General features: G+C 34.6%; 1 protein-coding gene across 3 annotated transcripts; it reads left to right on the forward strand.

Moving 5' to 3' along the window:
* The first annotated feature begins 20 nt into the window (after positions 1 to 20).
* Positions 21 to 11,536, forward strand: LOC109059020 (SAP30-binding protein). Of its 3 annotated transcripts, none has more exons than XM_019076223.2 (11): positions 21 to 177; positions 977 to 1,095; positions 1,821 to 1,865; positions 3,965 to 4,007; positions 7,388 to 7,476; positions 9,328 to 9,419; positions 9,534 to 9,594; positions 9,687 to 9,738; positions 9,825 to 9,883; positions 9,995 to 10,073; positions 10,620 to 11,536. In XM_019076223.2, the coding sequence occupies exons 1-11, from the start codon at positions 84 to 86 to the stop codon at positions 10,799 to 10,801; spliced, it is 915 nt and encodes a 304-aa protein (XP_018931768.1). In that variant the 5' UTR covers positions 21 to 83; the 3' UTR covers positions 10,802 to 11,536. The 3 variants fall into 3 exon arrangements, with proteins under 3 accessions (XP_018931768.1, XP_018931769.1, XP_018931770.1); XM_019076224.2 differs by having other exon boundaries at positions 10,623 to 11,536; XM_019076225.2 differs by having other exon boundaries at positions 10,592 to 10,727.
* The last annotated feature ends 1,976 nt before the right edge of the window (positions 11,537 to 13,512 follow it).

Here is a 13,512-nt window from a genome sequence, read left to right on the forward strand (position 1 = left end):
CTCCGCGACGCGCGTTTCAAAACGCCGAGCATGCGCACACTGAATATAGACCCTAACGTCACAATTGTGCGCCAGGGCTAAACATGGCGAGCAGTAAGAGGAATACTCTTCTCTCTTCACTAGCGGCTTATGGAGATGATTCAGAGCAGGATTCAGATCCAGACACAGATGATCAAGGTATAAACTCTAATAAGTGTTAGGAAAAGCATGTGAATTCTAAGAGTTTGTAACGCTGATGTCTTTGTTGTCAGTGTAGGGGTAAAGTTAACGTGTGCGAATGACAAAGTGCTGTATTACATAAGTATGTAACATATGTATATTTCTAAATATATTACTGTTATGGCTCAACCAGGTATATTTTTGATGGCTTGGTAGTAATAAGGTTATTATTATGATGGACAGTTCACCATTGAGTTCTGTGGAGGGCAGTGCACATAAATTAGTTTGTTCCCTATTTTATTTACTTAATGGTACAGTTTTTTTTTAAATGTCTCTTCTTCTGCTTTTTTATGTAACTTTATGTTTGTAAGCTTCATTGATACGACAGTTAGCCTCACAAAAGTTCTCATATTAATGTATTATGGATTTACAGTAGTAACAATAACTAGTTACTATAGTATAAACTATTGTAACTGTGACAAATCTGTGATATTTTGAATCAAATTAATTTATAACTTTGTTTAAAACAGGATTTGGCACAGTACTTCACACGTTCACTTTTGTGTTACGTATTCATGATTTCTGCTATTCATTCAGCCTGTCTCATTTTGATCTATTTTATATAATGTTAGTGTGTTTCAGTGTTAGATTTTTTTGATATTTTTGTAACTTTAGCATGGAAACTAATCTGGTAGTAGTATGTTGGATCTCTTCTTGATATCATCATAAATGGAAGTCATTAACAGGAAAGTCTTATAAACTTGTAAATCTGGCCTCAGTGGAATTGAAAAAGCTATTTTGTGTGCTTGTCTGTCAGAATCTCATGGTGGATTGGTGTCGGCTGCTTACGGAGAGGATGACGTGAGTCGTGTGGAGGAGGCAGATGAGAAGCCCTCGGAGAATGAGGACAGTGATGATGACAGCACTAGAAATTCGGTCAGTCTTAACCACACCATTCAGTTTAGAGGTTTTCTAGAAGTGTCAGACCGTTACATTCACGTGGAATGTAATTCACAAATTCATATTTTTAATGGACCTTCCACTAATCAGAGGAGATCAGAGCCGATTGTAATAAAAGGATGTAACACTTAAATTAAATTCTGCAATCAAAAACTGAATATTGTATTTTTTTCCATTATCCATTTTTTTTATTGTCAGAATCATTAGTAGAAAAAAATAATAAAAATAATTTAAATTGTTTCAGATAATTACAAAATATGCAAATTTACATCTGTTTTAAATGAACGTTATTCTTGACAGCTAATTAGTGCCATATAAACATTAGAAACTATTCCGTAATGTGACAACACTCTGAAATATTATATTAAACGCTGTGATCTAGTAGTTCTGATTATTTGTCATTATAAGTACTTTCAGTACAAATTTAGTTTTTTATATATATATCAAAATATAGCAGGTTTCTTTGTTTGTCCCTCTTTTTTAATTTCAACTCTGATTATTTGATTGATGCAGCTATTTCCCACTGTCTGTGGGACCGTTATATGACATCAGCTGTAATTAAATTAATCAGAAAAAAGGCCACAGTCAACTGAATCCCCAGTCATTCTCAGAGCACTATGGTTGAAGCTTTGTACACCTGAGGGGGGAGCTCTTGATTATGGTTTTGGCTGTGGTGACCCTGTTCATTTTTATTTTCATAGGAAGAAGAGGAGTCGGACTCAGGGCGGACCCAAGATGACGTGAAGGTATGTGACCCCACCTAAATTCCCTCCCTGACTGTTCTGGGGTTCAGGGTATCAAACCCAAGACACACCCGTCCTCGGTTTATTGCGTTGTTATGATTGGTCTCAAACCAAGGGAACATAGCATCACTCAAATTGACGAACAACATGTGTGTTTGAACTTGCAGAGAAGGGTCATATCAGAGCATGTCCTTAATGTTTTCATGCATTTTTATTGAACATTATGTATATGCACAGTTCCTTTTGTTACACATTCTTTTAAAATTTACAAAGTGTTCAAAAGTTTGGAGACAGATGTTTTTAAAATGTATTTGATTAAAACTGCAGTCAAAAGATAATTTGTAATAATATGAAAAAGTATTACAATTTAAAATAGTTTTCTATTTTTAATATGTTTTAATATGTAATTTATTCTTATGATGGCAAAGCTGAATTCTTAGCAGCCATTATTCCAGCGATTGATTTGGTGCTCAAGAAACATTTCTTATTCTGATCTGACCTACTTAGTATTTCGTGGAAACTGTTAAACATTATATTCCCGGATCCTTTGACAAAAAGAAAGATCAAAAGAGCAACATTTATTTGAAATTTGAAACCCACTTTCAATCAATGTAATACATCTTTGCTGAATAAAAAAGTCTTACTGACCCCAAACTTTTGTAGAGTAGTTTATATGGTATTTACATGGCACTATCACAATAGTGTCCAGAAACACATTTATGTTGTTATTTTATGAATTTATGTTGTTCTAAGAGCATGAATCTAATCTAAAATGATTTCAGATGTGCAAAGCATTTCAGTGGCAAGTTATTTCATGCACTGGCATTACTTTTTGATAATAGAAGCTTGCGATGTTGCATAAATTTAGAGCCACACCCCAAAGACAGAAAACTGATCATCTTGCTTGCTAAATAAGAGCATCAAAACATGTTTTGTAACAAATTAATTTGATTAAATTGATTGCTTAATAAAGACTTTTACAAATGTAAGAGTTATGTTGCCTTTTATTTTTATGTGGTTTCAGTTCATTTTTGTCCTTTAGACTGTTGTTCACCCAAAAACTACAATTCACATTATTCACTCTTGTTTTTTAAAAACCATATGGTGTTTTGATTTTTATTGGAAACTAAAAGGGGAATTTTGAATAATCTTTATGCACCTATTGCATAAAAATAAGAGCATATGGGTTTGGAATGGCATGAAAGTAACTAAATCTTCACTTACGTAAGTGTCTTGTAACTGTGTGATTCAGACATTTGTTTTGTCTTTTCTGTTGTAAAAGTGCATGCAGGGGCATGACAGTGAAATGGCAAGAAGTAGGTCCCTTAACCAGTGGTCCTGTTTTTGGGCTAATCTAAATGAAAAAGACCTCTTTTAAGGCAGGTCCCCTGCGTCAGTGGAGATAGATGGGTCCTTTTTTTCCCCCTCACATTGTTTTGCCATACTGGGTTTTCAAGTGAATGGATTGTTGTTAAGATTTGCGCTTTTGGCTACAAGAGATTCATCTCTTAGTGAGTCATCTCTCCTTTTCTCTGTGCTGTCCTAGACACATTTTCAACTTGGGCGCTTTTAAGAGACGATTCTTCCCTCTGCACATGCTGTTGCTGAGTGACTGTATGTGTGAGATTGTGTATAAGAGGACTGCGATTAGAGGCCCAGTGTATTTTTTTATTTTTTTGCCTAGTTTTTTTTTTTTTTGTTTTTTTTTTTTGTTTGTGTTTTATTTAATTTCGTTTGCCTAGAGAGATATTTTTTTTTTTTTGTTTTAAAAGTTACACTACAGGATTAAACCTATATTTCTGAATAGCGAGCAGTGTTTTAAGATCTGCACATAACTGCATAAAAGAATACTTTTTAACACAATATTTAATTGGAAAAAAAGGTGATGATTAAAAGTTGACACAAGGGGGCACTAACACTTTTGTTAGATAAACAAATATGCATTGTTATTAGCTGAAATGTCAAAATGGCCAAATATTAATCTGTTCTAACAATATATTACTTGGTCTGTCATAATTTATCTCATGTGGACAAAAGGACATAGGAAGTAAAATTTGTTATTGATTTTCAGTTATGCATGTTTGCCCTTTCTTATTTTGTAGGATGTCACAGAAGTGGAAGTTAAAGACCCCAATGAGCTTGTTGGTAAGTATAAAATTAATCAATCATACTGTCATCTTCAAATTAGGGCTGTCAAATGATTAATCACGATTAATCACATCCAAAATAAAAGTTTTGTTTACATAATATATGTGTGTATACTGTGTATATTTATTATGTATATATAAATACACACACATGCATGTATATATTTAAGAAGAATATGTTATGTTTATATATTAAATATATTTATATATAATATAAGAATATAGATATATAAATATATATACATGTAAATATTTTCTAAATATATAATTTATGTGTGTGTATTTATATATACATAATAAATATACCCTTTACACATACATATATTATGTAAACAAAACTTTTATTTTGGATGTGATTAATCGTGATTAATCATTTGACAGCCCTACTTCAAATAAAATATGTTTTCAAAACTTGGCTTGGCTATGGTAGAGAGCACCACATAATGCCCTCTTGAAAAGAGCATTGTTATGTATTTGTGCTCCAGCCTACCTGGTGTAATTGCTTTGTCAGAAGGTGTTTATTTGTTATTATTACTTCAGCCTGATATAGAAGAGGAGTACAGTCTTCATGAAAACTTTATAATATGCAACATTATAAACAACAGAACACACTTCACTTTCCCTCTCTTTCACAACACTTACCCTTTGTGGTTATAGTATTTATAATGCCACATATCTTTCTGATGCAGTCAGAGACTGAATTTACGGTTTTAGGGAGTTACAGTAAACAAGACACTTGTGCAAGTAACTGAACGTTCCACTTTGTCTTGTTTTTCTTCCCATTAAAACATGAAAATATCAGAATAGACCGTAAGACTGGGAGGTCTTATCAGAGACTCAAAGTTTTCTTTGTGGTTGGGAGACAGAAGATTCGTCTCTAGTTTTCCCTCCTCCTCTTTTTTTTGGAGTCCTTCTGAGATGGGAGTTGGTGTATGGGCTTTGTGTGTGATTGTGCCACTTGTTTGGGAGGACATTGAACTCTGAAGATGCCAGAGAAATGAGTCACTTACAGTCAACGCTTGATTTCTCTGATGGAGAGGAAATTACAAAAACCAACCCCTTGGGGAGAGATGTGCTGTTCTAAGATCAGCTTAGATCCACACTGTAAATGAGGTCAGGGATAAGAAATCTGGCTCGAGAGCAGCAGTGCGGTTTTTACAGGTTTTATAGAAGAACCCCATCTTGCCAACATTCCTGCACACACTTGCTGCCTGCTGCTACCACATTTACTTTAATCACACCGTAATTATTAGGACAGGCTTGAATGCTTTATAAAACACTGCTTTCAGACCAACTACATGAAGCTGAATCCATGACAGCCACAAATATAATCCCACACTCCTGACAGCTTTATACTTAAGTTTTTATATTTTCTGAGAAAATGTGAGTTGTGTTTGTCTTTGTTGCTAGGGTGTTCTGTGTGGTTTCTAGGTGGTCGCTTGCAGAGCCCACACGTCTCTGTATGATGATTCTGGTCACTGTAGTGGGCTAATTTCGGAAGTAAAAATCCCATTCATTTTATCCATAGGGAAATTTGATTTTAAAGGTAACTTGATCTGTTAATGACAGTCCTACTGTAAGGTATGAGCTTATTAATCAATGGTGTAAATCAGAATTATTTCAACTTATTTTTTAAGTAATTGTTTAACAGTGGAATTCCTGGAGAAAAACTACATTACCTTTACTATGATTCTGCAAAAAAAAAAAACTCCACCAATCAGAAAATCTAAACTATTTTAGCAAATTATGGTAAAAGAACTCTTTAATACCGACTCTTAATGCAGTTTTCCCCTATACGCTGCCAAACGACTTAAACATTTGCGTATTTTGCAGTAAACATTTTTTTGTTTCTATATAAATGATGTCTTTATATCAGTAGTTTAATATTTCTTTTTTTTTTTTTTTTTTTGTAATTTCCCTCAGTAAAGCCTTTAAGTACACAATCTTATTATTCTCCAATTTTTAAATGCTCTAAACAATGTCTGAAACTTTGTATTACGAGCACTTTGTATTACAAGCACGTTTTTTTGCCTCTTTAGGATAAATCGCTTGTATGCCTCATTTGTAAGTTGCTTTGTATAAAAGTGTCTGCTAAATGAATAAATGTAAATGTGCTTAAATTTGTTGTTATTCACTTCAGCTGTTTGGTTTGGTTCATGGTTTTAACAAAGACTACCTTAAAATCCCTATGGGAGAAATGAATGGAAAAAAATACTTTCCAGAACCAAAGCCATTGAAAAAGTGAATGGGAACTGGTGCACTCTATACAACACAGGTTCCTCATTCAATGTGACTGTATACATTATTTTTTTTTTGCCTGTTTTAACATCCACCAGGTGAAAAATAAGTCTGATTACTTAAACTCACAATTTGAGGTATCAATTATAGCGTCAACGTTTAATACTTGGTCTAAAATCTCTAACCATAACTACAGTAAAGGTAGTGCATAATCTGTTTTGCAACAGTGTTGTTCTCAAATGTACGGTTTACGTAAGGCAGCTCTGGCTGAAAAATGCTTTGACCTTTCTGAAGTAACTCTGCAAGTTTCCATGTTTCTCTGCAAGTTTATGTCTGTGTGTGTGTGTGTGTGTGTGTGCGTCTGGGCATTGCTTAGGGAAGAGTGCCACATCTAGAAGGCCCCACCCAGCCCTTTCTTGCTTCTGTGTGCGTGTGTGTGTGTCTGTCATGTTTCTACAAAGAAGGCATGTTTTGGTCCACAGTCACTGCCTCAGACCTACCCAGAACAGCAGCCAGGGGGTGTGAGAGAGGCAGATGGGGGAGGAAGGGTGTTTGGGATTGAGAAGAGAGGAGGTGAGGTGAAAGAGTATTTGGCAGTGGCCTGTTTCAACCAGTTTGATTTGAATAATGTTCACTGCTGCATGTGTACGCAACCACAAATTCTATTTCTTGGTAATTTTCTCCAGAAACGTCTTACAAAGACTGCTGATAGACGCTTCTAGTTTAAGGGAATAAAAAATTAGTTTATGCAAATGCTTACCAAATTGAAGTAGCAGTTCAGTGTCATTCTAGACAAGTGAAAATGAAATGTAGCTTGAGGTTAAAGTTGCATACAGAATCCAGAATGTTTGTGTTTGGAAACTTCATACCGCTGATGGGAGAAGTATTTTCTTTAGGCATGGTTGATTTATGTGTTTATTTATTTAAATTCATTTCTAATCGTGTGCTTTTTGCGATATGTGCTTCTTCATCTGTGTCAAATATGTAAAAATCTATATAAAAGAAAACTGAATATAAATAAGCTTGCGTTATATTTAATATTTAATAATTAAGTTTTTTTGTATTTAAATAGAAAGTTTTGCTTGCATTTATTTATATATGTATATGCTGTCTTTGAGTATTTTATATTCTTTTTCACAGCACAGTTTTCTGAGAAGGTTCGGAATATGTCTCCTGATGAGATCAGAATTCCTCCTGAACCTCCCGGGCGTTGTTCCAGTCATCTGCAGGTGAGATGGTAGCTGTATTCTGTTTGAGATGTTCTTGACTTCCTGCCATGGGCTCCAGTGAGAGAAATCTTGACTGCACTTGTTGACTGTGCTTGTTTTCTGATAGATGCTAGTCTCAGCTATCAAATGGCTTGACCACTGACCATTCACAGGCTTATGCATATTGCAAAAACAGTGGGCCAAAATCAGTTCTAATCTGATCGGTTGGCTGCTGTGCAATTTCCAGGAGTCACATTTTTACCCTCAAAGCTGTGTTTAAAAACTGCTGCAGTGAACACATGTTCGTGAGGTCATTTTCTTTTTTTTAGGCATTTTGTAATAAATGATGTCTTTCAACACACTTACATTTATTATAAAATCTATTTACCAATGGTTTTTGTACAAACAGAATTTCTTTGTTGTTAGTACATCCTTTAGTTGAAACTATTGCATGATTATTTGAATGTGTTTATTGACTTTGATAATAGACTGCCATGCAAATTCAGATTTGCCCATAAACAAAGTGGAAAAAAGTGAACAGTAGTTGGTGAACTTAAATGTCTGTCAAATTTAAAATAAGGTCACATTTGTTAGATAACAACTTGACTTAACAATGAACAATTTATTACTCTAAGGTAATGTTAATTTCTACATATAAATACATAATTAAAATAAAAGGTTGTCCATTAACATTAGATAATGTACTGTGAAGTGACATGAACAACAGTGAACAATTGTATTTTAAATATAAAGATAAATAAATTCTGCAGAAAATATTCCCTGTTGTTAGTTTTGGTGATAGTATATTTCGTTTAAATCAAGTATAAGCACTCAGTCCAAGTACTGTTACTTTAATTTACATAAATACTTTTGTGAATCCAATGCTAAAATAACATCGATTGTGCATTCAAATAAACAGTGCGATAACTGCTGTTCATTCTTGGTAAATTCCCTCATCTGAATTTTCTATATCATTTGATATTTTTATTTGTTTAAAAGCATGAATCAAGTGGGCAGTGTGTTATGTGGTTTTTATTTTTTGATTTTTTTTATACCTGATTTTGATATTTTGACTGGATTTTTTTTATCTCTGGGTGTGGCACTGGGGGGCTTGAAGGGGTGGAAGGTTGTGGGTGTTTTGCCCCACCCAGAGGGTAAGGACTGGCAATTTGCCCTAAATCATGCAGCTTATATCAGTAAATGTCCAGAGGTGCAAACATTTAAGGTCAGTGATGTCAAAACCATGTTTGATGCCAAGGTCATATTCAAATGCATTTCATTATAATTATTTGGTTTGTTTTATTGCAGTAATATGTATATATATTTTTTGTCAAATTCCTAATTGTCATACTACTTCCTGCTGTAGGACAGGTGAACATAGGGGTAGTTTTCAGACTACAGTACAGTACAACCTAGTACTGATAGATGGGCTGTGCTTTTCCATGTCGTGATGAATATCTTGTCCCTGTAGAATATCTTCTAGTAGTACATTTTGTAAGAATTAACTAAGATCAGTGCCTTAACTGTCAACAAACAACTTTTCGATTTATTTGACGACTTCGAATGTGAAGGAAAACAGATTGAGGAGCTGAAAATGGCACATCTCCAAGTGCTTCTTGGAGTCTGATTGTCAAAAATCACCCTCTAGTTCTAGAAGCTCACACTGGCACAAAGACTTTATTCATTCTTAGTGTTTCACAGCACTTGGAGTGAAGAGGGTTTTTTTTTTTGGTCTTGTTTTGTACTGCACATTTTGCATTTAAAATGGACTCAAATAGGCTTAAAATGGAGTTTGTTCATTTAGCAATATCATTCATGCACTTAATATCAGTTATGATAGGGGAAAATAATGACTCCCTTTTCTGTTTATAGGAAAAGATCTTTAAACTTTACGAGAGGAAGCTTCATGGAGACTTTGATACAAACAGCCATATTCAAAAGAAGAAAGAGTTTCGCAACCCAAGGTCTGGAAATTACAAGTGTTTATGACCCACTATGCACCAGACATAACCTGAAGTAAATTACCTATTAATATTCTTTTATTTGTTTGCAACCTAACCATGTGTTTGTGTTTATAGTATTTATGAGAAGCTTATCCAGTTCTGTGGTATTGACGAACTTGGAACCAATTATCCAAAAGTAGGTGTAATGCTTACCCGTTAATACCACATCAATATTGTACATTGTATTCATGTCTGTTTTTAAAAATATATTTGTTTACTTCTTCACAGGACATGTTTGATCCTCATGGCTGGTCAGAGGATTCATATTATGAGGCACTAGGTAAATTTAGCTTTAAATTAGGTTTGACATTTCATATGGATTGAATTGACTACATCTGTTAACCATTTGTGTTGTTTTCTCCACAGCCAAAGCTCAGAAAGTGGAGATGGACAAGCTGGAAAAAGCTAAAAAGGAAAAGACCAAGGTTAGAGCCCTGAGGCACTCCAAATAAAATTAATATTAAAACATTTGTTTGTACTGTCTGGGCCACAACATCACCGATAGTTAATATGTGTTCTTACCCATATGTCTGTAGATTGAGTTTGTGACGGGCACCAAAAAAGGCACCACTACTAATGCAGCAGCTATGGCCACAAACACAACAACTTCCACAGGTACACTGCATAAGTTATATTACATTATATTATATTCCTTTATAATAATAACCTTGTAATAATTTTCATTATATTGATACAATATTTTAATGGTTAATACTGATAAGATATTTTAATAGTATATTCAATCTTTCTGTGTGTAAATTATCTAGCCTGTTTTTCAAGTAAATGAATATGAAGTGTTATTATATTTAATACAATATTAAAGTGGTACCAGTTCAAATAAAAACAACAGTGCTAGTAAAAAGTATACTGATCAAAAACTAAATTGGACCAAAATGAGATCTGTTCCATTTCCCCACTTTATTTCTTGTTAATTTTTGGAGATTTTGGGTGACATAATGTGGTCTTTTATAAAGACCTTAAAGGGGCTATATATACAAAATGTTCATGTTTCATGTATTAATTCCTTTTTTTTATTGCCAATGTGTGAACAGCTTGTAACGGAACCTAATAGCCCCTTTAAGTGTGAAAACACCATAAGCAACAGCCTTCACTTTACTAATGTTTGTTTATAGTATAGTAAGTCTGAGTTTGATGACCTAGCAGATGCTCAGAAGAGGAAGAGCAAGTGGGACTCAGCAGTGCCAGTGACCCTGGCACAACCCGCCCTCCTCACCACCACTGCCACCCTCCCTGGAGTCGTCTCTGTGACAACAACAGCCAGCGGCACCAAGACCACAGTCATCTCTGCAGTGGGAACCATTCTCAAAAAAGCCAAGCAATGACACGAATAAAGGTGGTGTATTTCACTTCAGGTTGCCAGATTGATAGTGAATGGCAGTGCTACATGTAAACATAAGTTGTGCTGTTTTTAGTTGAGCAACAGATGATTTTAACTGTCTGGCAACTGGAATAGATGGTGTTTATCTAATTTTCAGAAAGTGAAAATTCTAGATATAGCTTTATAATGACATAATTGTATCAGTCATCTCTGTACTTGGTTTTGACTAGCTGTTTCAAATGCATTCATCTGATGGTTGATTCTTTGATTTAAACTTATTGGTTGTCTTTGCCAGATGGTTTCCATTTTAATTCATAATTCTTGTAAGTAAAAACGATCCTGCAGCTGTCAAACATGTCTGTTGCAGTAAAGTCACCTGACCTTTCATGTCAGACATATGAAAACTTGTTGGTAAATATATATATTTTTTTCTTTCAATAATCATTCAGTGTTTGATAGATGCCAGGTGTAATGTCTACAGTCTGTTTCCATTTTTTTGTTTTGGAAAGGTCATGTATCTTATTACAACAACTAATCGGGGCTAATTGACTATATTATTGCATTTATTATAAGACACAAAGGGTCCTATATTTGGTGCAAGTTCATTTTTTATCATTTCTATCTTTTTATTTTGTTTTAGCAATGCAAGTAGGTCTTTTTTTAATGTGTATATTAAAATGACTCTGGCTTCTCTGTTGCTCAGCAGTGTAAAAATAAATGGTTTTTGTATAATTGTAAATCTATTGAATTGTTTCATTAATCACTGTTTTTTTTTTGTTTGTTTTTTAATTCAAATCTAAAAGCATCTGCCTGTGCGATGAAGAAATGTCTGGTAGTGCCGAGGAACTTTTTTTTTTTCTAAATTTGAAAGATGGTGTGTGTTTACAAGATGGATCACTGATTTATACTCACCCAATGCATTTCCATTTTAAACTCCTGGGCAATGAGGTTCATTGCTGGCATTTTCCCTCATTCATATTTAAAACATTTAAAACCATCCGCTGGGAATGTAGTGGTGCAACCTAGTGGTTATAGATCTGGGCTTGGTAATAAAAAGGTTGTGGGTTTAAACCTACTACCCTTGATGTAGATACTTCTTTAAGCGGCAGTTATTTGAAACCATAAATTTGTTTATTTACACTACCATTTAGAAGTCTGGGGTTTGCAGTATATTTTTTGTTTGTTTTTGAAAGCGTCTTTTGTTCAACATAAGTTACTTATGTTTATTTGATCAAAAATACAATAATAACAGTTGTATTATGAAATACTATTAAAATGTAAAATATAATTATTATAAATATAATTCTTATTATCAGTTGAAAACAGTTGTACTGCTTATTTTGTGGAAACTGTTTTTTTTTCTTCAGGATTCTTTGATGAAAAGAAAGTGCAAAAGAACAGCCTGTACAAAAGTCACTTACACTGTCAAAAGTCTTTACTGTCACTTTTGATCAGTTTAATGCATCCTTGATGAATAAACATTAATTTCTAAAAAAAAAAAAACTTTTGAATGGTGTTCCCCAATTTGCTACTTTAAGTGGCTTAACTTGCCTGTAATATGTTGGATGATTTTTTACATTTATATATAGGTGCATCTCAATAAATTAGAATGTCGTGGAAAAGTTCATTTATTTCAGTAATTCAACTCAAATTGTGAAACTTGTGTATTAAATAAATTCAATGCACACAATGAAGTAGTTTAAGTCTTTGATTCTTTTAATTGTGATGATTTTGGCTCTCATTTAACAAAACCCCACCAATTCACTATCTTAACAAATTACAATATGGTGACATACCAATCAGCTAATCAACTCAAAACGCCTGCAAAGGTTTCCTTGAGCCTTCAAAATGGTCTCTCAGTCTGGTTCACTAGGCTACAAAATCATGGGGAACACTGCTGACCTGACAGTTGTCCAGAAGACAATCATCGACACCCTTCACAAGGAGGGTAAGCCACAAACATGCATTGCCAAAGAAGCTGGCTGTTCACAGAGTGCTGTATTCAAGCATGTTAACAGAAAGTTGAGTGGAAGGAAAAAGTGTGGAAGAAAAAGATGCACAACCAACCAAGAGAACCGCAGCCTTATGAGGATTGTCAAGCAAAATCGATTCAAGAATTTGAGTGAACTTCACAAGGAATGGACTTTTCAAGAGCCACCACACACGTGTCAAGGAATCTGGCTACAGTTGTCGTATTCCTCTTGTTAAGCCACTCCTGAACCACAGACAACGTCAGAGGTGTCTTACCTGGGTTAAGGAGAAGAAGAACTGGACTGTTGCCCAGTGGTCCAAAGTCCTTTTTTCAGATGAGAGCAAGTTTTGTATTTCATTTGGAAACCGAGGTCCGGTCTGGAGGAAGGGTGGAAAAGCTCATAGCCCAAGTTGTTTGAAGTCCAGTGTTAAGTTTCCACAGTCTGTGATGATTTGGGGTACAATGTCTTCTGCTGGTGTTGGTCCATTGTGTTTTTTGAAAACCAAAGTCACTGCACCCGTTTACCAAGAAATTTTGGAGCACTTCATGCTTCCTTCTGCTGACCAGCCTTTTGAAGATGCTGATTTAATTTTCCAACAGGATTTGGCACCTGCCCACACTGCCAAAAGCACCAAAAGTTGGTTAAATGACCATGGTGTTGGTGTGCTTGACTTGGCCAGCAAACTCACCAGACCTGAACCCCATAGAGAATCTATGGGGTATTGTCAAAAGGAAAATGAGAA

Source organism: Cyprinus carpio, chromosome A8 (genome assembly GCF_018340385.1).
Source record: "Cyprinus carpio isolate SPL01 chromosome A8, ASM1834038v1, whole genome shotgun sequence".
Classification (NCBI taxonomy): Eukaryota; Metazoa; Chordata; class Actinopteri; order Cypriniformes; family Cyprinidae; genus Cyprinus; species Cyprinus carpio.

What these genes read in the sequence shown, in the direction of transcription:
- LOC109059020 (XM_019076223.2), top strand. Translation starts at nt 84, where the DNA reads ATGGCGAGCAGTAAGAGGAATACTCTTCTCTCTTCACTAGCGGCTTAT. An exon ending in ATGACAGCACTAGAAATTCG is followed by an intron (nt 1,096 to 1,820) that starts GTCAGTCTTAAC and finishes TTATTTTCATAG; the next exon opens with GAAGAAGAGGAGTCGGACTC. An exon ending in TTCATATTATGAGGCACTAG is followed by an intron (nt 9,739 to 9,824) that starts GTAAATTTAGCT and finishes TTTTCTCCACAG; the next exon opens with CCAAAGCTCAGAAAGTGGAG.